At 57.9% G+C, this 23849-nt stretch overlaps 1 protein-coding gene across 1 annotated transcript; it reads left to right on the top strand.

Annotated features, from left to right (window-relative positions):
• The first annotated feature begins 1888 nt into the window (after nt 1-1888).
• AMN (amnion associated transmembrane protein) lies at nt 1889-22152 on the top strand. The gene is made up of 12 exons (XM_040557297.1): nt 1889-2907; nt 5547-5665; nt 5814-5858; nt 14686-14773; nt 15687-15922; nt 17182-17319; nt 17431-17533; nt 18328-18410; nt 18747-18933; nt 19515-19689; nt 21583-21685; nt 21819-22152. Exons 1-12 carry the CDS (start codon nt 2511-2513, stop codon nt 21927-21929), a joined length of 1785 nt encoding a protein of 594 aa, XP_040413231.1. The 5' UTR covers nt 1889-2510; the 3' UTR covers nt 21930-22152.
• Nucleotides 22153-23849: the final 1697 nt, after the last annotated feature.

The following is a 23849-nucleotide window of genomic DNA, read 5'->3' as shown; positions in this document are numbered from 1 at the left end:
TTAATGTTTTCTCGGATAAATGAGAATCTCACATGGTGTCTCATCCTGTGCCATCTGCCCCCGCTATTATTTTTATCACAGAGTAATTTTCCTCTGTCCTAAATGGTTTTCTGGGGATGTTGTTATTGCAGCTTGGCCATTTGGAGGGCTGCAGGGAGTCGGGGCCACATCACCCACCTCAGGGATCAATGGTCACAACCATCAGTGTTTCGTGCCACCTCAGCAATCATTGGGCTCCCTTCCCAGGCCAGAAGTGCCTGCTGAGGACTGCTATGGGAGGAGAAGCTCCCTGTGTTTCTGATTTCTGCTACAGGCTGCGACTTGTAAACTGCAAGAAGAGATGTGGTTTTCCAGCAGGGGAGTTCAGAGAGGCACTGGGTGACTAAAGTGAATAGTACCTCTGGCTCTGATACCAGTTTATAATTCAGTGCTGGGTAAGTCAAGCCTCTGCTGTGTGTGGCTTGCCATTCTGCAGTGCTGATGTGCTCGGCCTCCCTGCAGCATCACAGAATCACAGAGTGGTTTGGGTTGGAAAGGACCTTAAAGACCACCTAGTTCCAACCCCCTGCCATGGGCAGGGACACCTCCCACCAGCCCAGGTTGCTCAAAGCCCCATCCAGGCTGGCCTTGAACACCCCCAGGGATGGGGCATCCACAGCTTCTCTTGGCAACCTCTTCCAGTGCCTCGCCACCCAGTGAGTGAGGAATTTCTTCCTTATATCTAATCTAAACCAACCCTCTTTAAATTTAAAGCCATTCCCCTTTGTCCTGTCACTCAACTCCCTGACAAAGACTCCCTCCCCAGCTTTCCTGTAGGCCTCCTTTAGGTACTGGAAGGCTGCTATAAGGTCTCCCTGGAGCCTTCTTTTCTCCAGGCTAAACAATCCCAGCTCTCTCAGCCTCTCTTTAGAAGAGAGGCTCCAGCCCCCGATCATCCTCGTGGCCTCCTCTGGACCTGCTCTAACAGGTCGATGTCTTTCTTACGCTGGGGCCCCTGAGCTGAGCACAGTGCTCCAGGTGGGGTCTCATGAGAGCGCCGATGATCATAGGCAGTTAGCGCTTGCACTGGCAGGCAGCAAGGAGTAAACGTGCTAATCTCTGGGCTGGGGCAGCAGCTTTCATTTCTGGAGATCGATTTCTGCTTCCTTTCATCTTTGTTTCTCTCTCCGTGCCTCTGCCTGACCCCAGCCTCGCCCTCGTTCAGCCTCCTGTTGCACTGCCTGCTCCTTGGGAGCAGCTGCGTTGTGGTGCTACAGCAGAAGCACGAGCTGGGGCAGAGGGGGGCACGCTTCAGTCCCAGGAGAAACACAGAGCAAACGCTGGGTTGTCCTGTCCTGTCCTGTCCTAGGCTGTTCTGTCCCCCTGCTCCCAGCCACATTGCAGCTGTCCCAATACCAGGGGATTCACTTGGATTCCTGTAACTGCCCTGCCCCATCCTATCAGAGCAGCAGGAATGGGGCCTGTCCCTTTGTGGGCAAGATTTTCCCATTGATGAGCACAGGACAGATTGGGTATGTTAGACCTCTGCCTGATTGCTGGGTGAAAACAGGGCACAAAAAAGCAAAAACAGGGGTGTGTGAACCCAGACTGTGTGCGAGGGGAGGCTCACCCCACCCTGCCTTGATGTCTTGCGGCACCTCTCGCTGCATGGGGACTGAATGGTTTCTCCTCTCCCACCTGCCTCAGACATGCTGTGGGATGCTGAGGCCATGGACAAGCGTGCGCCCTGCCCTCTGCGCACTGTGGACCTTCCTTCAAGCTGTTCCTGCTGAGCATCGCTGATTAAATTTTTTTTTGCCTGTTAGAGTACAGATTTCAGCGCAGCCAGCAATCACCCAGAGATCCCCAGGGAGTGATTTGTGAGCGGTAATGAGTGTGGGAGCCTTTCACCTCGAGGACATCTCTTGGCATCCAGCTCCCTACGCGGAAAGTGCTGACTGCGTTTGGGCTGATGCCCAGGCTGGGAGCTGCTGCTCCACAGCGTCTTCGCTTGGCGAGTCAGTGGGCCGTGCTTGTGGCACCGGTGGGGACAGGGACATGGGGACAGCAGTGCCGTCCTCCCTGGGCACAGTGCATCAGCTGGGGCACCTGGGGAGTGGGAAGCCTGCTGCTCTTCTCAATCCTCCGCTCACAGGGTTAAGGGTTTGGGGGAAGAGAGGATATTTCCAGGGAGTGGTGAGTGGCTTCACCAAATTACCCCCCGTCAGCGGGGATGGCTGGCAGCAAGGATGGAGGAGAAACCCATCCACAGGCTTTGTGGCTCCTTAAAATGACAGTTGCTCAGGGTCAGTGGGGGCACTGGGTATGGTGGGGACCTTTGTCCTCATCCTCCTCCTGTGCTGGCGCCGCTGCCACCTTCGACCCCCAGCAGCCTCAACAAAAGCAGCGTGGGGCTGCGCGGCGCGCGCCAGGTAATGAGCGAGTCAGCTGGTGGCCAAAGTACAATTACAAGTTGTTGCTGGAAGCTGCTCTCTTCCAAGGGAGCTAATTGAAAATACACGGAGACCATTATGGTAATGACGGGGTTCTGCGGCGGGGGGGGAGGACTGGAAGCGCATCGGGTGAGTTTGCTCTCGCCCCCGCTCCAGAAGCCACCACCACTGCTCTCGCCTCCTCGCCTCGCTCCCCAGTGGCTCTTCCAGGCTCCCCGGGGATGCCAAGAAAATGAGGAGCCTGGGAGAGGAGCTGAGAGCAAACTGGCTCCCAGGGCTGGCCGAGGCTGTGGTCAGTGCTGGGGGAAGGCTGCCTCCCGCACCGCTGCGCTCCCTGCAGCCTCCCGCGGGCTGAGCCCATCACGTGCCCGGGACAGTCCAAGGTCCGGCCGGGCAGGGCTGTGGATGCAAGCACCAGAAGCCTGCAGTGACATGGATGGCCTGGTTTTCCTCCTCAGTGTGCTGCAGCTCCTTGGTGAGTATGCCCAGGGCCTGGCTGTGTGCAGAGAAGGGCTGGCCGAGGGATGATTTCCCCATTCCAAGTGTCCTTCAGCAATCCTGTTTCGGAGCAGAGCTGCAGTGTCACTTGCGGTGTATTCGTAATGCAAACAGCAAAATGCATTTCCAGATGGACAAAGAGAAGGAAGGAGAATGAGCCTGGGAGGCTAGGCTGCAATTTGTGTGTGGCACTCGCCGCACCTCTGCAGCTCAGGTTTTCCTGCTCTCACTCGAAGCCAGCAGCTCTGCACTGCAGGATCCATTTTCTGTTGAATATGCATGTCGCTTTGATGTTCAAGGACTGCGCTTCCCTGGAGACAAGGCTGATTAAATAGCACGCTGATATTTCCCGGGCTGCGGAGGGTGCAGGAATGCGTCAGCACAGCTGTATGGGGAGAAGAGGGTTGTGCAGGAGCAGGTTAACCTCTGCGGCCCCAGAGCCCCAGCCCCGCGGTGGGCAGCGTGCCGGGCAGGCACACAGAGAGTGGGCTCGCTCCACAAAACACCTCGCAGCTGTGGGAACATGAGGTGTGTGTACAATGGGGCTGGCAGAGCCTTCCTGCCACAGCTTTAACCCGGCTTTTTGGGGTGGGAAGGACACGGGTCCCTAGCATGGACAGAGCAGCTTGCAATGGCTATTTGGGAGCTTTTTCCTTTCTTAAGCCCTTTTTGACTCCAAGCCAGTGAGGACCTCAGATCTGCCCTATTCTTCCTTTGACTGCTAGGAATGGAGAGTTTTCTTGCTGTTTCTTGGGACATTTCCCACCCGTCCTGAGGCAGCTGAAAGTTGTGTCTCCAGCCCCTCTGCTCCCCTCCTGCCCCAGCTGCTCGTGGCCACGCTCCGGAGCCTGCTAGTGCATTATGACTTCCATTCAGGTTAAAACCATATTTTTCCCTCCTCATCCGGCCATGGTTATGTACAATAAATGGTCTCAGCAGAGCCCCTGGCAGGCCCAGCCAGTGCAAGTCTGCAATTATGCTCCGAAGGCGATCATTACACATTGATAAAGCCTCTGCAGAGCCTACTTAGCACAACCAGCCAGCTCTCCTCCCGGTCATTGGGACTAGCAGGTCTCAGGCGCTCTGCAGCACACCTTCCCCACCAGCCACAGCCATCCAGACCCCCTCCCCTCCGAGCTGGGGTCCCCGTGGCCCCTCTGTCCCTCTCCACCCCACCTCCAGCCCCCAAGTCGTGCTCCTGCCCTTCCTCTGCCCACTCCTCTCCACCACCTGCTTTGAATGTACTCTGTAGTGGTGTTATTTTTTTCCCCTTTCCTAAGGAAAAGATGAACCCTATTAAGAGCAAAGGTTTTTTTATTTTACCTTTTTTCCCCCCTCCTTTCTGTCTCATAAATCACTTTCCTGAAGCCATTTAATTCAGGCTGTTGAGAATCATCTCCAGGTGAATGCGAATTTCCCAGCCAAGCTTGGGAAATGTCAGGCTCGCAGACAGATGCTCCCGGAGCTCTTGTACAAACAGAGGGGATTAGGGTGGAAACCAGCCTCCGCCACGGCTGCTGCTCAGCGAGCGGGGCCATCACTGGGGGGTGTCACGAGCGGGTACCACCACGGCACCATCGGGGTCCTGGCAGCCCATGGGGACAGCTGCTGGGGGACACCCAGCCTGGTGGGACCTCAGGCAGTAGGACACAAGCAAATCCCCACTATTGAGCCCCAAACATGTGATGCCAGCCAACATTTTGCGCTACACGCCATACCAAATCCCCTCTCTCCTCTTGCTCTCTCCTCCTGGCACTGCCGGCTCCGTGTGCTCACCTCCTACCTCCTGGAACCACCAAGGGCAGGGGCTCTGTATTTTATTAATGCCTCATGGGTTGGGGCCCTAATGGCACCAGAAAACAAGGAATTTAATGGTTAGATACCGGGTTGTAGATATCATTCTTACCCACTGCCTGCAGGCCTTTACAGCCTTGTCTCTTGTGTAAAGTATCTGTCTCTTATTTGTATTTCTTCCTGGCTGGGTAAAAAAATATCACTCAGCCCAAAATCCCTTTTGCAGAGGAGGCAGGGGCAGGAGGATGGGGGCTGTGGAAGTGCAGTCACACAGAGGCTGATCCTGGGCAGAAAATCCCCAGATCCAGCTTGGAAAGGTTGAAGAATCCCATAGAGCATCCCATGACGCTGGGCACTGGGACGGGCTCCCCAGGGCAGTGGTCACAGCACCGAGCCTGATGGAGCTCAAGAAGTGTTTGGACACCGCTCTCAGACACAGGGTCTGATTTTGGGGTGGTCCTTTTTGGAGCAAGGAGCTGGAACCGATGACCCTTGTGATGGCCAGTACTAGGGTAACGTCCTTCCTTCGTGTCCCTCAGAGCCTGGTAGATCACCCCACCGCTGCTGGGGTGAGCACAAATGATGCCACCACAGCGGCATGGGCAGGGCGGGGAGAGGAAGGCGAAGTCACAGCCCTGGGCCCCAGGCTTGTGGTGGTGAGCTGGCGCAGCACGCAGGGCTGGCTTTCAAGGGTGCGGAGGTCTGGGCTGCAAACCCTGTCCCTGCGGCCACCCTAGGAGAACCAGAGGCTGTGATGCCTGGCCCACGCTGGGACATCTCTCCAGAGGTCCTGGGTTACGTTTGCTTCCCTGCTCCTCCCAGCTGCTGCCATGGCTGCGTACAAGCAGTGGATTCCCAACACCAATTTTGAAACCGCGTCCAACTGGGATAAAGAGCGGGTCCCGTGTGCCAGCGACGTGATTCATTTTGAGAAGAACAAGGTATCAGTGCTGAGTTTGTTTTTGTTGTTGTTTATTTTTTTATTTTTATTTTTTTTTTTCGCAAAACGACATTGGGCATTTGGCAAGCCCTTTACCTGCCCATGGAAAGCGCCCTGAGACTCTTTTTTTATTCTCGCTTTCCTTCCAGGTGCTCTCGGTCTTCGTCAGGTCTCCCCACGCAGTGACAGACATGGTGAGCAACGTGCCACGGGTGGACGGGTGGGTGGCACCGGTCTGGTCCAACCCGCGGAGAAACCTCAGCTGGGGCAGCAGCTCGAGCGTCCTGTGCTGCTCCGTGCGGAAAGCAGCCTGGAGCAAAAAGCCCATTTCCATGTTTTATTTACTTATTTATTTTCATTTTGGGGGAGTAGGGGTGAAACATCCCAAAAGCCCATTGGAAGAAATTAAATTTTCTTCCTAAAAGGAAGGAAAAAAACCCCTGTCCACTGAGCTCTTTGCAGCAGCCTGCTCGGGAAGCACCAGCTCACGGCACAGCTGGTGCAGAACAGATACTAGCCTTGGGCTGAGGCTAAGCGAAGCTGACAGGAAAACACTTTGAAATGAAAACAAACCATTCGGGGAAATCCCAAAATGTTGCTCAAGAAATTTCCTTTCAAATGCCATTGCTTTCCGTACTTTTCTCGGGCGCTCTTATCCCAGAGGCGGTGAGACGGGCACAGCACGGAGCCGTGATGCCCCCGAGGGGCGAGCGTGGGCTGGGGGCTGTGGGGGGCAACGGGAGGTCCTGGCTGGGGGGCTTGAGCTGCAAAAACACCGTCGAGGAGGGGATGGGGAGGAGAAGCCCATCCCGACACCGACAGCGGGCTGAGCTGGGGCATCCCACCAAACGGGATGTGGCCACGGCAGAGATTTCTCTCTGGGCTTTAGGCTCAGCAAAAAAATCAGAGATGGGGTTTGGCTCTTTTATCAGCCATTAAGTCTGAACGAGCCCTTGAAATTTACGTCGTATAATTTGTGCGGGCTGTCTACCCCGCTAATAGTTTTGATGCTTTAATAACGCCATGCGCCACATTTAATCCTTCTACAAATATTTGGAGGAGTTACTTTATTTACGTGGCATTTTAAATACGAATTTTGGAAGGAAAGAATGTACTTGGGAAATACATACAAATATAGTGTAATAAATGAGGTGGAATTTACCCAGAGAAGAAAAGAGCAAAATATCACTCCAGTAGATTTTATTTTACTTACAGATGAATGTATAATATTTCTAAAGTACTTTCATCAGAGGACTGCGAAGTGCATAATTGCAAAGCAGCATTATTCATTACAGCATTAGCCTTTCAAAAACAAGCTAAAGAGCCGAAATTAAAAAGACCCAAGGCTGGCCATGCGCTGGGAACAAAGGCGAGAGGCCAGCGTCACGCCAACGATCCCACCTGCGGCAGCAGAGCCCCGCCGACCTCTTCTGGGCGCTCAGCTGTAGGTTTCCACCACGGGTGGTAGAGTCAGGGTGCTCGAGTGGCCCCAAAATCCTCCCCAGCACCAGGTCAGGCTCTGGTGGGGGTTTCGAGCCCTTTGCAATGGCTGCTGTTGGGCAGCTGACTTCCCAGCACGCAGCTCCCTCCTCCTCAGATCATCACCGTTTGCAGTGCGCTGTCCCATTGAGTTCCCAAACCTGGCTAATCAATTTTCTAATTTCACCTCCACCATCTCCCTCTCCCTGCCATGCGCTGCCGTGCTCTGTGGTCACCAGGTGATAAGGGGATTGCCGAGACGAGGGATTTTAAAAAAACGAAATCCAGCACCTGAGCTGGGGACGGCGTGAAATTTGGCAACGGGGTCGTTCGGAGGCAAATTGTTTTTGAGGCTTTCTGCAGTGAGGCAGGGCTGCACCTGTTCGGATGCTGGCCTCGCCGCGCCACGGAATTAATCACTTAAATCAGCAGGAATACATTAAGCTTTGGAGTCGCCATGGAGATGCTATACAGCCTTTGGCCAAAAAAAAAAATAATAAAAAAACAGGCGCGCGATGCTTGCTATAGCATCACAGGAGGGAATTCGTGGCCAGGGAAGGGGCTCGGCTCTCATTGACTTTCATGAGGACGGTGCTGACTGCGCAGGGGAGGAGATGCTGGGGCTGGTGCAGGGCTGGTGGAGAGGTGGTGCGAGGACTCTTGTTCCCCCCCCCATGCCCCCTGTGTGAGAAACACCAAAATGCCCGTGCTCACCCCTGAACAGGCTGTTTGCTGCGCGCCCACTGCTCGTCCTCTGCCCCTGTGTGTGTGTGCCCACGGACAGCGGCAAGATCAGACCCGATCCCGTTGTAACAAGACCCTCCTCTCGTTTCTGTTTTCCCCTCCCTCTTGTTTTCCCCTCCTGCATGCCGCTGCGCACTCAGCGCCCGCTCGCTGCTCCTCTTCTCCGGGGCGAGCTGCAGCCCCCGGCCCCTGCCCAGCGCCCCGCAGCCCCCCGGAGCTGCTGGGATCAGGTCGGGGCTGCAGGGGCACGAACCCACAAAACCCACCTCCCCTGCTTCAGGGGAAGCACCTTCATTGTCTGATTTGTCACTTGTCTGCCCTGAAGGTTAGAGCGGGTCTCTAATTCAGCTACACGCTAAATCCAAATCCAGCTTAAGCGTAAGTGACTTTGAAGCGTAACCATCACTATTAGGCTGGATTTTCTATGATCTTTAGCTGCCTAAAGATGCAGATAAGTATTTAGCAGGCTTCCAGAGGTGCCTGAGGGTAAATCTGCAAAAAAAGGACAGAGGTGCTCAGCGCGGCAGTGCCTGATGTGCCAGCAAGGCATCGAAAACCCAGGACCTGGCAAGGGGCAGGGGACCCAGACCCAGCACCCCCGTACCCCGCTCGTGGCTGCGGGGCTGCTCCTGTGTCTTGTGCTGGGTGCTGTGACCCGGGTCCAGCTGCACCCCTGGGTGCTCGCCCTGTTTGTGGCCCTGAAGGGCTGCAGGCTCTGCAATGCAGCCGTTCCCCGCGGGAAAGCCGGGCACGGCGTCCCCCAGCCCGCACAGGCCCTCGAGCAGTGCGTGCCCCAGCCAGGGCCAGGGACGGCCCGCGGGGTCAGGGATGATGCCACTTGCTATTTTTGGGGGGGCAGGAGTCAGGTTTAGCCACGTGGGCAGCGCAGCCTCGTGTGGTCTCGGGGTCAGGGCACAGCACAAGCATCACCTTCTGCTCTCTGCCGCTCCCTGCTTGGGGGGAAAACACCGATGTCCTGGGCATCTCCGGTGCCTTCAGCCCCCGGAGCCCCCTGCCCAGTTAGCACAACGCCTAATGGCTGGTGGCACTGCCACCTGCACCGAGCTGGTGGCCGCTCATCACACCCCATTTTCTCCCCGTCCCCACCCCGAGGTGTCCGGGAGGTGATGGGGTGGGATTGTCCCCTGGGGACCTCGCTGCCCGCAGGGCGGGCTCACACCCGAGCTGTGCCCAGCGCCCATCCCACCGTCACTGGGGTCCGGCTGCCCAAACCTTGTCCCTGCCCACCCGCTACGGGGCCCTAAGCCCCAGGGAGGGTCAGGAGCTGGGGTCCAAGCGGGTCCTCATCTCTCGGCGTTTTATTTTTAGCTGCCTAATTGTGAGAGCAGAATGTACTCGGCTTTGCTGCAGGATGCTCCTGCTTGGTTCCTGGCAGAGATTGATCTCGAAATGCCAATTGCTCTCCAGGGGCGCTGGCTCTAATGAATTGCAATGGTTTGTGCTCGGCCCACGCACCGGCGCTCCCCTCCCCCTGCTTCCGAAATCGCGGCAACGCAGGTTAACGAGACCCAGGCAAGGGAATAGTTTCTCTTTTCCCGAGATGAAGGTAAAAATTTTACAGGAGTGTGTGTGTGCGTGTGTGTGTGTGTGACGACACATAATTACCAGCCCAGATCCTGCAGGCTGTTCTCCGGCAGCGCGCCTGCTGAAGGTCTGCCTGAGGAAGGGGTGCAGCGAAGCAGCTTTTTGCAGCCGTCCATGCTGACACCTCCCTGCCTTTATTTGATCCTTGCAGACTCGTCTGCAGCAGGAGGGAGCTGCAAAGCCCGCGGTGAGCAGAGCAGCGTGCCAACACCCCGGGGGCTCGCGGGCTGGGGTGGGTGCTGGGGCAGCTCTGGCTCCGTGCCTCCGTCCCTCGGCGAGCACCTCCAGCCGCCTTCCGTCTCTCTCTGACCTTGGGCACAGAGAGGAGTTCAGAAAAATGAGCTGAACTAATCCCGAGTAGATTTGTAAATAGCTCTAAGCCTCTGTTTGCAGTCTGCATCCATAGCTCAAGTGCCTTAGCCTGATTTGCACTCCCGCAGGTGCGAACGTTTCACGTACCGGCTGCTCGGCGCAGGAGCTGTGTCCCCGCTCTCACTTCTTGGGCAAAACAGTGAGGATGCTCCCGATGTCCCCTCGTCCCTCTGCCCAGGCACCGGGACACACAATTTCTGCCCAGGGAGGCTCTGAGCCCCCAGGCAGCACCCACACGTGGGCCAGGAGCTGCTTGGTGCAGCAGGACTTTGGGAGGGCTTTGGTCCCCTGGGGGAAGGCTGGCAGCCTGCTGACCTCAGGAGGATTTTGGCAGGACCTCCTTCCCCCCAGGGCCAGGAAAAGCTGTTGGCTTGCATTTTATCATGGTGCTGCAGATAAAATGCACCCCAGCAGAGTGTTTCGAGTCAGGTGGAGCTGCGGGTCAGCCGAGAGGGGCTCAGCTGCCCCCTGAGCACAGCCTCGCCACTCCGTCACCCTCACGCTACGTCTTGGGGCCCCGAGGTGCGGAGGCCAGCTCAGCGGGCACAGCAGGGGAACCTGATCCTGCATTAATGAGAGCACAGTTGCCGAATTGCCCCGCCTTGCAGGGAGGCAGCAGGGATGCAGGCGGGGGAGAGCAGCCAAGTGCCTCGATAACGTGCAGCGGACGATGCCGGAGTGGTGACGTCCCGCCGGCACGCTGCTCCGCCACCCGTGCCCCTGCTGCTGCCGTGGGTGAAAGCAGAAGGGCGAGGTACTCGTGGGAGCCGAGGAGGGCTGGAGTGCGTCTTCGCTGAGCAGCGTTCTCATGGGGAAAAAAAGTGCACATCTCACCCTTTTTCCTCAGGATGCCGAAGCCCAGCTCCTCCCGGGGGGCATATCTCACGGAAGGATGTCAGGCTAACCGTGGCCGTGGCACCTTCCCACCCCTGCTCCCTCAGCAGGGAGGTCTCGGCAGTTTCCAGCCGTTCGCCCGGTGGTGCTGGGATGCTCCAGGTGCAGGAGCAGGGGAAGGAGCGGGGTCAGGATGGAGCCAGCAGCACTGGGCTTGGAAGCGAGCTGGAGGATGCAGGTGTGAGCTTCATCCGGGCAGGAGAGAAAGCAAAGGAAGCCCCTAACAAACCAAAACAACCCCACGGCAAGCAGAGCCCTGGCAGCGCTCCAGAGCCGTCCCAGGGATTTACCTGTGGATGAATCCGGCCCCGTGCCTTGCTGCTGGATCCCACCCAAGAGCCCGCACACTTGGCGGCACTCAGAGCCCCCGAGGGCAGGGGGAAAACCCCCGTGTTTCCCATCCACCGGCAGCAGCAGGAAGGGACCAGAGGCTGCCTGTTCTCCTGCCTGCCTCCTGCCTTTCCCCTGGCGGATGCATCCCATTTTCCCTGTGCTGAAGGATGTGGCACTGCTCCTGTCGCTCACCTCAAACCTTCGCCAGAGCAGTGCCGGGATGTGCCAGAGGCTGGGTACAACCAATCTCAAAAGCTGCCCTCTCAGGCCTTTGCCTTTGGGCTAGGATAGTTGCAGGTCATTCTGCAGGAAAGAAATGCAGGAGGTGGCTCCGGCCCTGCCTTCCCCTCTCCTTCCTTTTGCACCTCAGCAGTTGGTGTTGTTCTCACCGACGTGTTGGGGCAGCAGGACTGCACCTCGTGCCGCGGCACAGTGCCGGCGTGGCACGTGTCATGGCTGAGAACAAGGTGGGGTCTTTTCTGTCGTCTTTTTGGGTCTTTTTTTCTGACTTTGATTAGAAAAATTATGGCTGTGTTTCAGTTGTCCTTACATTTGATAATGAAGACCAAGGAGATAAGTCATTTACCAGTGTCAGGGGTGGGAAGTAACTAGTGGGACTCCAAGCTCATGGTATTAATGGCCCTGGAGTACGGGTTGGCAGGAGCCAAGGAAAACAGATGAAACTGCCAGCTTTTTGGCTCTGGTCCTTTGGTACATGTCATTGCTCAGTTCAAAATGTACTTGGAGAGGGGCCCAGCCTATATGTAATTTCTATACAAACTCCCAAATGCAGAAAGCCACTGCCCAACCAGCGTCTCCACTCGTCCTCTGCAGTGAGCCGAGCTGCTTAACTCTTTGCTCTGCTAGGAAAAGACAAAGTGCAAATCATTTACAAACCGAGATGCTCTGGACACCAGTGTGTGCACCTCGGGAGGGTTTGCCCAGCTCTGCTGCCGACAGCAGAGGCCCCACCGCTGCCTCCCCACGAGGCTGGCAGTGGTGGGTGTACAGCACCTCTGCAGTGGTGGGCAGCGGGCTGTAGATGCAGCTGCTGGTGTGGGGGCCAGCCTCGGAAACTCCTGCTGGGAAGCAAAAGTGCAGGGCTCTTCTTGCATTTTGTGGTTGCTGGAGGAGCTGCATCTTCTCCAGAGAGCCCTGGGGCCGGCGGCTGCAGACCAACCCCAGAAGCACACAGGCTCTGCAGGTGTGGGGCAGGTCGGACGCGAGGCTAAGGGGCATACTCTTCCACCTCTCCTGTGGGCACGAGTGGTGCCATACGTGAGCAGAGCATGCTGCTGACCCTGCAGCTGCTCCAGACCCTGTCCAGATGCTGCTCACCCTCATGTGCAAGGGGGATGTGACGTTGGACCTGCTGGGTCACTGGATTTGTGTATCTGTGTGTGGCTCTGCAACCAGCCAAGGTCCTTACCTGGCTGCCTTCCTTTGCCCTGGGCATAACACATGTACAAAATGCTCTTGTATTGCTCCCGGGAGCAGTGTGAGTAATGCAGATTACAAATGTATGGACACACTTGTCTGAGTGCTGGCTTTGCAGCTTTTTTCTCCCCCTCATTAATTTGTGAAGCTCTGAACAAACGAACCCCTGGACAGAAAAGCTCGCTGCATGGCCTCGGGGTGTTTGGGGTGCTCTGATCCACAGCCGCAGTCAAAGTGCTAGGTAACCTCACTGGGGAGAGAGATGTCCACCGGGCAGGGGGCAGAGATGGGACTTCCCAACCTGGTGGTCTCAACCTAGCAACAAAACTCACCACCACCACCTTCTGCAGCCTGGGAAAGTGACCAGGGGCCAGCTGGTGACAAGCCACCGGGGGTCAGACACCTCCCTCCCTGCTCGGCACAGTCACACAGGGCTGCAGCCCACAGGCTTGTCGAAAACGAGCCGCAGTGCTTCGCTTGGTAAAGGAGGCTGGTAGCATAGAGCTTGGCCAGCTCAAAGCAGGCCAAGTCCCGAGCCTCAAAATGTCACTAGACACGGCTTCTGCATCTGCAGACAGAGGGCACGTTGCCATTCTCATCCTGGCAGACCTTTCAGCCTCTCTCCGTGTTGGAAAAATTGGCTTTACTCAAGAGCAAAGAGGTTTGGAGGACATGACGGTGCGGTTCCTAGTTAGGCACTAGGAGGCATGAGTCCTGTGGTCTCATGAAGCAGCACCCGTGGGCAAATGTCTCCTTCTGGGTGGTGGGGAGGCTCCGTGCCTCGGGGCAGGAGGAGCCCAGAGCCCAGACATCGGCCTCCTCGCTCTGTCTGTGCAGCGGGCCGCCAGCGGGACCGAGCACCCGCAGACGAGGCCTCCCCCGGGACAGAGAGCTGTCGCAGCCACCCGCTGCCGTCAGTCCCAGCTCTCGCTTTCTCCAACCCCTATGCATATTTAAAGGCCAATGAAGTAGATGAAACCTCACCATCCCATCTAGCGTGCCTCTCCCCGAGCGCAGGGCCCGCTGCACAGGCACAGCGCGGACCCGAGGGCTCCCAGCGGCTGGTGGGAGCGATGCTGCGCCCCCGATGGACTGAGCTGGAGGAGCCTCGCGCGTGACTCACCCCTTGACGCATGGAAGTACTGGGGGAAAAACCCAGCTTTTCCTTTGGCGAGCTGTACGTGGAAAATGAGACGAGCCGGGCTGAATAAGCGGCGCGCTGTGAGTGAGTCGGCCGCTTGCTGCAGGCCGCCCCGGGGCGGGCAGTGCCGGCTGGAGGCTGCAGCTCCCTGCTGAAACGGGGCAGTGCTCTGCTCTCCAGGCTGGGCAGGGTTTGTCCTGCAGACCCCTCTCAAACCAGGCAGGCGTGGTGCCACCGGCTTGGCCAGGTTGTTTGCCCGAGGGGGGTGCGAGGAGACGGTCTGGCTGCGGCAAGCGGTGCTGAGTGCTGCTGCCTGCTTCCCACAGCTCGCCCCCAGCACAAACCCACTCCATCTGACACCCGCTTGGGCTCCCCAGTTGATTTTTGCTGATCTTCTGCTGAGGGGCAAACACAGTCGGTGTGGCGGGAGCCAGCACGGTGAGATGCTCACCCACAGGGCAATGCCTGCACAGAGGCATGTCCTAGTCTGTGGGCCAGTGGAGGGCATCCTTATAAATTCTCATCCTTTAATAAACCCACTGTGGTTTTTTGTTTTTTTTTAACCTCTAATAAACCTGCTGCCCAGCCGGCAGCCATTGGGAGCCCACTGCTCTGCCACCTCTGGGCGCTTGCAGACAGGAATTGGGTTTTGCGTGGCCCGGGAATTTATGAAGCCATTTTGGAGCCGCTGGGAGTGTTTGTGTATGCCAGAGGAGGAGGGAGCCGTGGAAAGAGCTTACCTGGCTTTTCTGCTTTTCTTGTTTCCCTGAATGCTTCGTGCTTTTCTGTGCTGCTACAAGACGAAGTGAAACCCCATCACAGCATCGCCGTCTGTAAAACGAGGCGACAATGCCTTCCCATCAGGCAGGGCACAGTGAGGGTAACTCCTAATGACTGCAGAGTGCCTCGGAGATGGGGAGCGCAATTGGCATCCTGATAATTAGCGGCGTTATTTGATGACAAGCCTGGGTGGCTGGCAGCGGGGCCACAGTAACGCTCTTAATCCCTTCCTCCAGTTCCTCCCCCTGAACGGAGAGCTCCTCCTGGCACCTGGCGCCGGATTCGCGGCTTTCGACGGCAGCTGGGACGCGGGATGTGGCTCAGGTACCTCGTGCGGGGCTGGCCGCCCAAGCAACACGCGCTCAGCCACACGAATTCAGCAGCAGCAGCGCTACCAAGGCCTCTGCTCTCCCACCTCGTCGCGGGGTGACTCAGCCCCTCTGAATCCCTGCCCGCTCTTTGATGGCTTCCCCCACGTCGCGTCTCGTTTCTCCTGCTCCATCACCTGTCTTCTAAAACAGTAATTATACCAGGGGGCTCTTTGAAGTCGGAGCGGAGAGGTAGATGTTGTTTGTGTTTCACCCTGCCTATTAAGCATGCAGCCACATCAAAGCCCTCGTTTTGCGTTGCCACGGTGTTTCTAAAGAAAACTGGTTACAAATTGCACACCCGGGCCTCCCAGCACCGAGCTGCAGCAGTTTGGGAGCGCTGCCCTTCGGCCCCGCAGGCGTCCGTGTGCGCGGGTGTCTCGGCACATCCCGCTGCCTCCTGTGGCTCTCAGACCACAGCGAGTGAGGCAGCAGTTTGGTTTGGGCAGTGCCACCTGTTTGCCCCAACGCTGCTTGCCCCGGAGATGTACTTTTGCTGTCCTGGAGCCAAATAACACGTCTGGTGGCACGTGGTGTTGTAGTCCAGCTGCAGGACAGCGTCGGGTACAACAGCACGCGTGGGGCTGCTGGAGGGGCCTGCAGCACCGGGCTGTTTTCCCCCCTTAACCTTAAGGTTCAGCTTTAAAGAAGGAGGGAAAAAAATCCCCTGGGATCTGGGTCCGGGGGTCTGCAGCCAGAAGCTGGGCTTTGCTGCTGCCACCCGCCCTTGGCAGGAAGCCCTGCAGGGGGAGGCGATGCCAGCAGGCTCCTCGCCCCAGCCCTGCGGCCCAGTGGCCACCGCTTTTATCCGCCCAGAGGCTGCGGGTCGGGTCCAGCTCCCTCTCCACCTCTCCTCTCGCTTGTCCCAGGCATGGTGCTGAGGTTTGCTGATGCCGAGCAGCGCTCCTGGTTCGACCCCGCACTGTGGCAGGATGTGTCCCCCACTGGGGACCAGGAGCCGACCGGGCACATCTTCTCCGTGGATGAGGAGCGAGTCCCGTGCCAGTACGACGATGTTATCTTCCAGCCCGAAACCTCCTTCCGTGTGAACCTCGACTCATCGCGGCAAGCGATCCGTCTCCGGAGCATCTCGCTCATGGGACAGGTAATGAGGAGCCGGGGGGAAACCTCCTCAGCACCTCCTCACTGCATCCCCAGGGAGGTGCAGCATGAGGCAGATGATGATCCAGAGATCTGGAGAATTTTTTCTCCCCACCAGCACCCTGTGTGCCACCAAGGGGCTGCCCCTGTCCCAGGCACGTGTCTGCCACCGCTGTGCTCAGGTCCCCCCGGGACGCCTGCCTCCCACCCGCAGCCTGGATGTGCCCCGCGGGCTGACAGTTGTCTCCCAGCTCTGGCTCCGTACCGCTCTCTAATTGATCGGGGGGATAATTATAGGAACGCTCGCAGCCTGCTGCGCTTCGGGCCAGGCAGATGCCAATCCCCATCCCTCGCGGTCGGAAGAGCTGAAGATCACAGCCTCTGCGGCAGCACACAGGCGCTGCCTCCAGAAGCGGGAGATGCGGTAGACATCTCACAAGTGATTTATTATTTCTACTGCTGTGCTGCCTGGGATCAGCCATTTCGGGGCCAGGCGTCAGGAAACAAGCACGCTGGCAGCTCCAGCACCCCGATGGAGCTCACCTGTGGGGTCCAGGGGATGCTGAGGTGGATGGTCCTGGGTGCTGGAGTGATGCTGGTCCTGCTGATGCCTGGGACCCCCCCCCAGCACTGAGGGGCACAATCCTGCACCACCAAACCCCCCTGATGGCTGCAGTGCTGTGGAGTGGAGGCAGCTGCTGAGTGATGAGCTGGAAAGGGAAAACGCTTTGTATTTTTGTGTATATCTCATATTTCTCAAAATCCAACCTTGTAATGAAAGACAACTCTGTCCCTTTCTATCCAGCCCACTCCTTGCTGCCTGCAGGGTATTTTCACCCCAAGGACCAAGAAATCCTCTTGATGTGTCAGGAAGGGCCTCCCAGGGAAGGCAGCGGGTGCAGGGTGTAGGTGGCTGTGCAGGACGAGGCTGGGAAGTCCAGCTCTGCATGTGCTGAGCTGAGCCCACTGACACGTTCCCCAGCTCGAAGGCAAACACCTCAGATCCAGTCCCTTCCCCCTGTAATTAAAACCACATAAATTGAGTCCTTGGCCCAGCAGAAAGAGGCAGAACAAGAAAATTCCCATGATTTACTTGTGGTCCTTTAAAAAATAAAAATAAATTGGAAAAGACTTTTCTGTTGGCCCCGTGGAAAAGCCGGAGCGGGCAATTTGCAGGGTTTTCCTGCTGTGTGGCTGCCGCAGGCTACCTGCTGGAGGCGGTGATGGAGGTGCTCATCGTCCTCTTGCTCTCCTCCCGGGCAGGAGCTGAGCAGCGCCGAGGCTTGGGCCGAGTACCTGGGGGGCCCCTCAGCCCCGCGGCAGTTCCACGGCAATGGCACCCTGCAGGTGACAGGCACCCGCTGTCCCCACAGCTCGGGCTGCGCCTGTGGGAACACCCAGGTGAGTCCCCCTGGGGAAATCTGGGGAAGTGCTTTGGGAGCGAGGGGGCGATTCCTCCCCATCGAAAGGAACGGGGGGATGAGGGACTGACGCTGCCCTGCTCTCCTCTAGGACGGACACCGCATCTGCGCGTCCCTGCTCGGGGCAGCGGGGTGCCCGGCGCTGCCCTGCCAGAGCCCCCTGCGGCCCCTCGGCCACTGCTGCGGGGTCTGCGGTGAGTGGGGGCCCGGAGTGTCCTGGCGGGGGTCACAGCGCGGCAGGAAACCTTGTGCAGTGCAAAACAAGCAAAGGAAATGTGCCTTTTTTGCACCTTTCCAACAGCAAGTTTGTTTTGCTTCATTTAAGATAAAAACTTGCAGAGTGAGAGCATTCCCTTGGCTGTGGGCACATATTTGTTAATCTACCTGGCAGTCTGTTTAGGGCAATTTTTCATACGTGCCTGTACCTGGATATTTGGTACATCGCACCGAATTCATTAAAAAGGCACCATATGTTTCTCTGATATACTCCTAAAAGCAGAGCCTTTTAAAGCCATTAGGGGAATTTCATATTTCACCAAATGTTTGCTTGCATTGTTTCCGAGGAAAATATCTGAATCGATGAATGCAGGGCAGCGACAGAGGGAACACGAGTACCCGCTCCTTTGTGCCTCTCCTCCAACGCCACGGCAGCATTGCTGCACCGCAGCCTTGAGACCCCGCTAAATGCAGAGCTTCCCGCGGGCGTACGCGGGAGAAAGCTTTCAGGGGAGAGCTTCCCGCTGGAAATACAACACCAAACAAAAGCCTTTCACTCAAAGCAGCTGCTGAAAAGGCCAGCGAAGGAGGCAAGGTTTCTCTGGGCAGCGCTGCTCAGACGCTGCTCCACTCCCCAAGCCCAGTGTGACCCAGCTGTCTGGAGGTGTTGGGGTCCCTGGGTGCCGTTTGGGGCAACCGGCATCGTGCCTCTGCTGCAGCACTCTGTTCTTTTTGGGCTGTGACTGCTTGTCTGTCTGCTTTTGGACCGCAGGAGCTGTTGTCACCCTGGATTTCACACCCGATTTTGACCTGCAGAAGTACCAGGACAGAGTGGTGCGAGCCTGGCTCAGCCTGGTACGTCCCAGGGATGCAGGGTGTCTCGGTCCCCACCATCTGGGAGGCTTCTCCTCCCAGATTCGGCCTCTCAGGCGTGCCACCTTGCCCTGGGGGCTGGTGCAGCTGAGGTCCCGTCCCATGGGGTGCTACACTGAGCTGCTTCCTCAGCTGCAGGCTGGCTGGAGGGTGTTTCCCTCTGGGAAGGCAGCAGCAGGGATGGCAGCTCTGTGCTGGGGCTCACGTGCAGATTTAGTGGTGGTCCTCACCGGTACGTCCATCAGGGCTGTCTACGAATGGGATTTGTTTCTGCCCACCGCTCTCACGGGCTTTATGTGACTTTTGTGTTTTGGAAAGCCCAAGTACAAAGGCGTTCGGATGGCCATCTCCAAGGTGCACAGAGCTCAGACCTTCCTGGGACTCCTCCCGCGGGGCTCCACGCCTGTCATCCAAATCGTGCTGGTCGACGGCGGGGCTGGAGAGCAGGCTGGCACCGCGGCACAGCAGCTGGCCGCAGACCTCGTGGGTGACATAACACAGCACGGTAACTCTGCTATCCTCTAAGACACATCCCCGGGGCACTCACAAACTGCCTCACCCCCACCAGGGCCTAACACACACACTGCTTTGCTCACCATTTCATTAGGGAGCCTTGCTTATCCCAAAGTTTCACTGTTTCAATCATAGCGGTGTGAGTGGAGCACCATGAGATGAAACTTATCTTTTCCCATTTCCTGTGCTTCAACCTGTGCCCATCCTTGCCCCGAGGGCACTTACCTGGCCGTGGACAGCCTGGTGCCCGCAGGACCCGGGTCCCTCTCTGCAGAGCTGCTTTCTGGCCAGAGTGCTATGAGTGAATGCAGCCCAGCAAGAGGCAGGAAAGTGTGTAGATCACAGCTGGGGCACCACACACCCAGCCCTGTGGGTTCAGACCCACACAGACCCATCCTGGCTGAGTCCACCCAGATGCTTATCCCACCCCTATCCTCGGGGAATGGGCCTAAAATGGGTGACCCTATTGTGCCAGGCCCAATTGCCGATCCCCTCTTCCATGTGCACAATGGGGCAGTGTGCAGGTATCTTGCCCTCTCCAGCCCTCACCCGTTTCTTTCTGCTCCTTCCCAGGTGAAGCACTTGGCATTTCAAGCAGCAGAATGGAGGTGGCCACCGGCAGCACCCTCAGTGGGCAAGCAGGAAGCCGTGCAGCGAGGAGGATCGCAGCGGGGACGGTCCTGGGGCTGCTCTCCGGTCTCCTGGTGCTGGGAGGGGTCCTCTTTTTCTACCGAAAGGGAAAGCTGAGGTAGGGACAGGGCTTCTGCGGCAGCGTACAGCTAATGGTAACCTGCAGGCTGTGTCCTGCTCTGCTGGCTTCCAGCCAGGGCCGCTGGGAAGGGCTGAGGTGGCCGAAGGGCAGCTTCATGGCCCCAGCCCCCTCCGCAGCCAGGAGGGATCTGCTGGGCACAGCTGCCCTTGCTGCCTGGTGAGATCTCCCAATCCCTGTAGCCTTCTGCCTGCAGCCTGCCAGGGGATGGAGAGCTGCAGCTGCCAGCTTCTAAATAGAACCACATCAAAGCCGTGCAAAACAGCTCTGAAACAGCCCTGAGAGGGGACAGCAGTGTCAGGAAGCAGCCACAGATCTCCCCCAGTGCCCTCATCCTGCACGCTGCGCAGCATGCTGGGCACCACCTGTGTCTCCATCCCCTTCCCCACGACACTCGGCATCGGGGTGGGCAGGGGGCAGTGCCCACAGCAGGCTCTGGCTGCCTGCAGAGCCTTGGCCAGCAGCATCCAAATCCCTGCTGCCCCAGGGAGAGAGGCACCCTCATTTCATCCCCGTGGATTAAAAGAGGCAAGGGGTGATTTGCAGGTTTATCGGTATGGCTCGCCCCACCACCCTGACTGCAGGCAACAGGGATTGACCCCAAACATGGTATAATGCTGAGGGCATCGAGAGCATCTGTGTGTGCCCGGTGCACTGGTACCTGCCAGGGGACGTGGAGCCAGGGCCGCTGCTGGCTGTGTCGTGGGCTGACAGCGGAGCAGGTGGCTGGTGACGTTTCCCCTGCCGCGTGGCACGTGCTGGCATAACGCTTCCCAGCCATAAACCAGAGCCTCCGTTTAATTTCTAAATAAAACTCTTAGCCCCGTAATTGCTACTTGACGATTTATAGTCCACTGACACTTCCTTGGACGCTGGACAGGCCTTTGAAACCTGCTCTGTCAGCAGCGGGAGGGAAGGGTGTGCAGCTACCAGAGATGGGCTGAGCCCGTGTCCCCAGCCGCCCTGCTCCTGCGGCACGTCCCTGAGTGGCTCCGGGGTGGGGAACACCCACCGGTGGGGTTTTGGGGAGGGGGTGACCCGGGGGTGCTCCCCCACCGGTTGGGGTGACCCCAGGGTTGCTCTCCCCCAGGCTGCCCTGCTGGGCTGTGGTGAATTTGGAGGCAGGGCCACAGAGACGTGGTGTTTTTGGTTGGGTTTGCTGCACTTGTGGGTTAATGATCAGCCTGTCCCTGGATGTCTTCTTCCAGCAGCCACCGAGTCCCCATGAGGACGTTATTTGCTGGACAGGCTGCACACAGTCTGGCTCCATGCAGCGGAGCCGTCCTGGCCACCAGCAAACCAACAAATTCACCTTGTTCCCACCAAAAAGACCCCAGCACTCTCGCATTGTGTATGTGAGCACGCTGGGCGTGCTCGAGGGCTGCGGTGACACGTGTGGAGCCTCGTACCTGGCACAGGGACACTGCTCAGGACCGGGACCCTTAGGATAAGAGTAATGAGGAGTCTAATGAAAGCAATGGTAGTGATTAAGGTGATGAAATGATAACATGGTAAAAGTAATGATAAAAAGTAATTAGTGCTTGTTGAGATTGCAGTGGGAACAGGTGGCAGCTCTGTGGCAATTCATTTTAGCCTGGGAAAGGCGAGCAATGGCTCTGAGGCGATGAGCACCACATGGTTCTCTGCGGGCTGGCAGGGTACAGGTCCCGGAGCTGCAGGCCCACTGCTTTCTGCTCATTGACATGCAGCTTTCCTCGAGGAAGGGGCACAAATGTCCCATTTCAACGATAACCCAAACCTTTGGCCCCTATTTCCCACCCACCTCTAGTATCGGCAGCGTTTTGGCTGGGGGTGTGCAGGGAGGGTGCCGTAGGGCTGGGATGCAGAGGGTGACACCATGTCTGTCCCCAGGCCGTGTCCCCTGCGCCTCCCCCGCCTCCGGGACCGAGCGGAGGACCCGGCCTCCCCCGAGCCAGCAAGTGACAAAGGCTTCGACAACCCCATGTTCGACGTGGTGAGTGGCCCCTGCCTGGGGACACGGGGCGCTTGGGGACGTGGGGGTGCTCAGGGCTCTGCGCTGGGTGGGTTTTGCTGGGGGTGTTGCTTCCTTTCCCCATCCTTTGATTTTCCTTCCCCTGCTGCTGCAGGAACCGCTGGACGCCAGCTCCATGGAGGAGGCGCCGCAGGAGCTGGCTCCCAAAGCCCCGCCGATGTTCTACCTCAACCCCCTGTACGACCCAAGAGAGACCGAGGCCTGACGGCAAGGCCCGGTGCCCAGGCAGCCAGGAGGGCAGCTGCAGCCTCCTGGGGGACACCGCCACCTCTCCGCCCCTCACACAGCTCCTGGTGGGACCTAAACCACAAGCAGCGGTGCCCACCTGAATAAAAACATCCGTGTGGTGAAGGAAATGGCAGCAAACCTTCACCATGAGTGCTCGGCCACGCAGGCACGGCCTCCTGCTGTCACCTCTGTTCACATGACACATGTTTGTTGGTGCCATAATGCTGGTCAGCATTGGGCTCTGGGTCTTGTGTGGCACCTGGTGAGGTGGGGTCTGACTCTGCAGGGTGCTGAGTGCCCTGTGCCTGGGCCAGCCCCATGCTGGATGAGGCCCGGGGCACATGGCCTGCTGCAGGAGGGATGAGGGGACGGGGCCCGTCGCTAGCATGGGTCAGGGCAGCGGTGGCACGGGGGGAGCCTTGGTGGTGTTTGTAGTGTGCCACGAACCCTCAGGTGTCCACAGCGTCAGGCACCTGTTCCTTCCAGAGCGGGTCTACTGAGTGAGCCTGAAATTATGGAAATAGATGCAGATTTATGCAAATTTGCACTCTGCTGGGTTTTCAGTAGGGCTTGTTGGCATATTCCATAAGGAAGTAGCTATTTTAAGTTTATTATATTTTCTTCAAGTCTCTGGAAGACATAATCCCTTCTCAAAGGCCTGGGAAGGCATCATGAGAGGTACTGGAGCCCTGACGTGGGGTGACAGGCAATGGAACATGCTGCAGCTGGCTCTGATGAAGCCATCGCCTGCTGCCTGTGGTGGCTGCCACTGGCAGGTTGGGCACACACAGGTCCCTCAGATACCACCCCTGAATCAAATCCTTGCCCTGCAGAGGGGGGACAGTGGGGACACGGCACACCACAGCCAGCCCCGGTGCTGGTTTGTGGCTGCGATGTTACCATGGTGCCTGGAGAGCGCCCGCAGCATCTGCCGGCCCCGTGCACCGCGGCTGTTCTCGCTGCTGGGGGGGGGGTGTTTGTACTCTGCTGTGCTTCGGAGTGTTTTTGTGCTCTTTTCCCCTTTCACATCAGTTCGCTGCAAGTGACTGAAGCTCTTCTAGCTGGGTTTTTCCCCAGCTGAGGTCAGTGCAGTGCTGCACCAGGCAGCCCCTTGCCCCTGCCCTGTTCTGCAGGGACTAGGGACTGTCCCAAGGCACCCCCCTGGCCTTGCTGTTTTGGGGCCCCTCACTCCAGCATCTCAAGGGCTCTTGGTGGCTGCATTCCCCCGGGACGTGAGCTGAAGGTGAGTGGCAGGAGTCCCAATGGCCAAGCGCCGGGGGGGGAAGGGGAAGAAACCGAGCAGCCATAGGGAGCGCTGCACAAGATGGTGGCGGGGGCATTTCAACTCCGTGTCCTGCCGGTGCCTGCGGGAATCCCGAAAGGAGCCCTCGGCAGGCGTTCGCAGCGAGGTGGCAGGGTCTCAGAGATGCCGCAGAACGCAAATTGTGCAGGGCTCTACCCTCAGCACAGACCTGCGCCCCTTCAGCCCTCTGTTTTTGGGTGCATGGATTTGCTACTTGCCAGGCTTCATTCTTAAAATGCGTTAGCAGCTCGAGGTCACTTACAATAGAGGCTTTAATTAAAGCAGAGATCAATTTTTGTCAGTGCGCGAGCCGAGCACATTCTGTACTTTTCCTTCAGGGGAGATGTCCGCGTGCTCGCGCAGAATCGCTGCGGGGAGGGGGAGCTCTGCAGAGCACGAAGCGCCGCTCGCGCTGCCACGCCGGGGGCCAGCGGGGCTGCAAAGCCAGGTGTTGTCACGACACGTCAATCCTCCGCACCGGCACACGCACGCAGCCCCGGCGGGGGAATGCAGAAGCTTCGGTATGTGAGAGTCCCTCCTGGGACCCTGCATACACACGGAATTTAATTCGCAGGCATCTTCGGCAGCCAGCGC

The sequence above is a fragment of the Cygnus olor genome, chromosome 5 (genome assembly GCF_009769625.2).
Source record: "Cygnus olor isolate bCygOlo1 chromosome 5, bCygOlo1.pri.v2, whole genome shotgun sequence".
NCBI classification, from domain to species: Eukaryota; Metazoa; Chordata; class Aves; order Anseriformes; family Anatidae; genus Cygnus; species Cygnus olor.
Note: the sequence above shows the minus strand (reverse complement) of the source record. Positions and strands in the feature narration are given on the sequence as shown.

Bases quoted from the DNA above. Each gene is read 5' to 3' on its own strand.
- AMN (XM_040557297.1), top strand. From the start codon at position 2,511: ATGGTAATGACGGGGTTCTGCGGCGGGGGGGGAGGACTGGAAGCGCAT. The intron at 14,774-15,686 runs GTACCTCGTGCG...CGCTTGTCCCAG, and splicing joins GGACGCGGGATGTGGCTCAG to GCATGGTGCTGAGGTTTGCT. The intron at 15,923-17,181 runs GTAATGAGGAGC...CCTCCCGGGCAG, and splicing joins GCATCTCGCTCATGGGACAG to GAGCTGAGCAGCGCCGAGGC.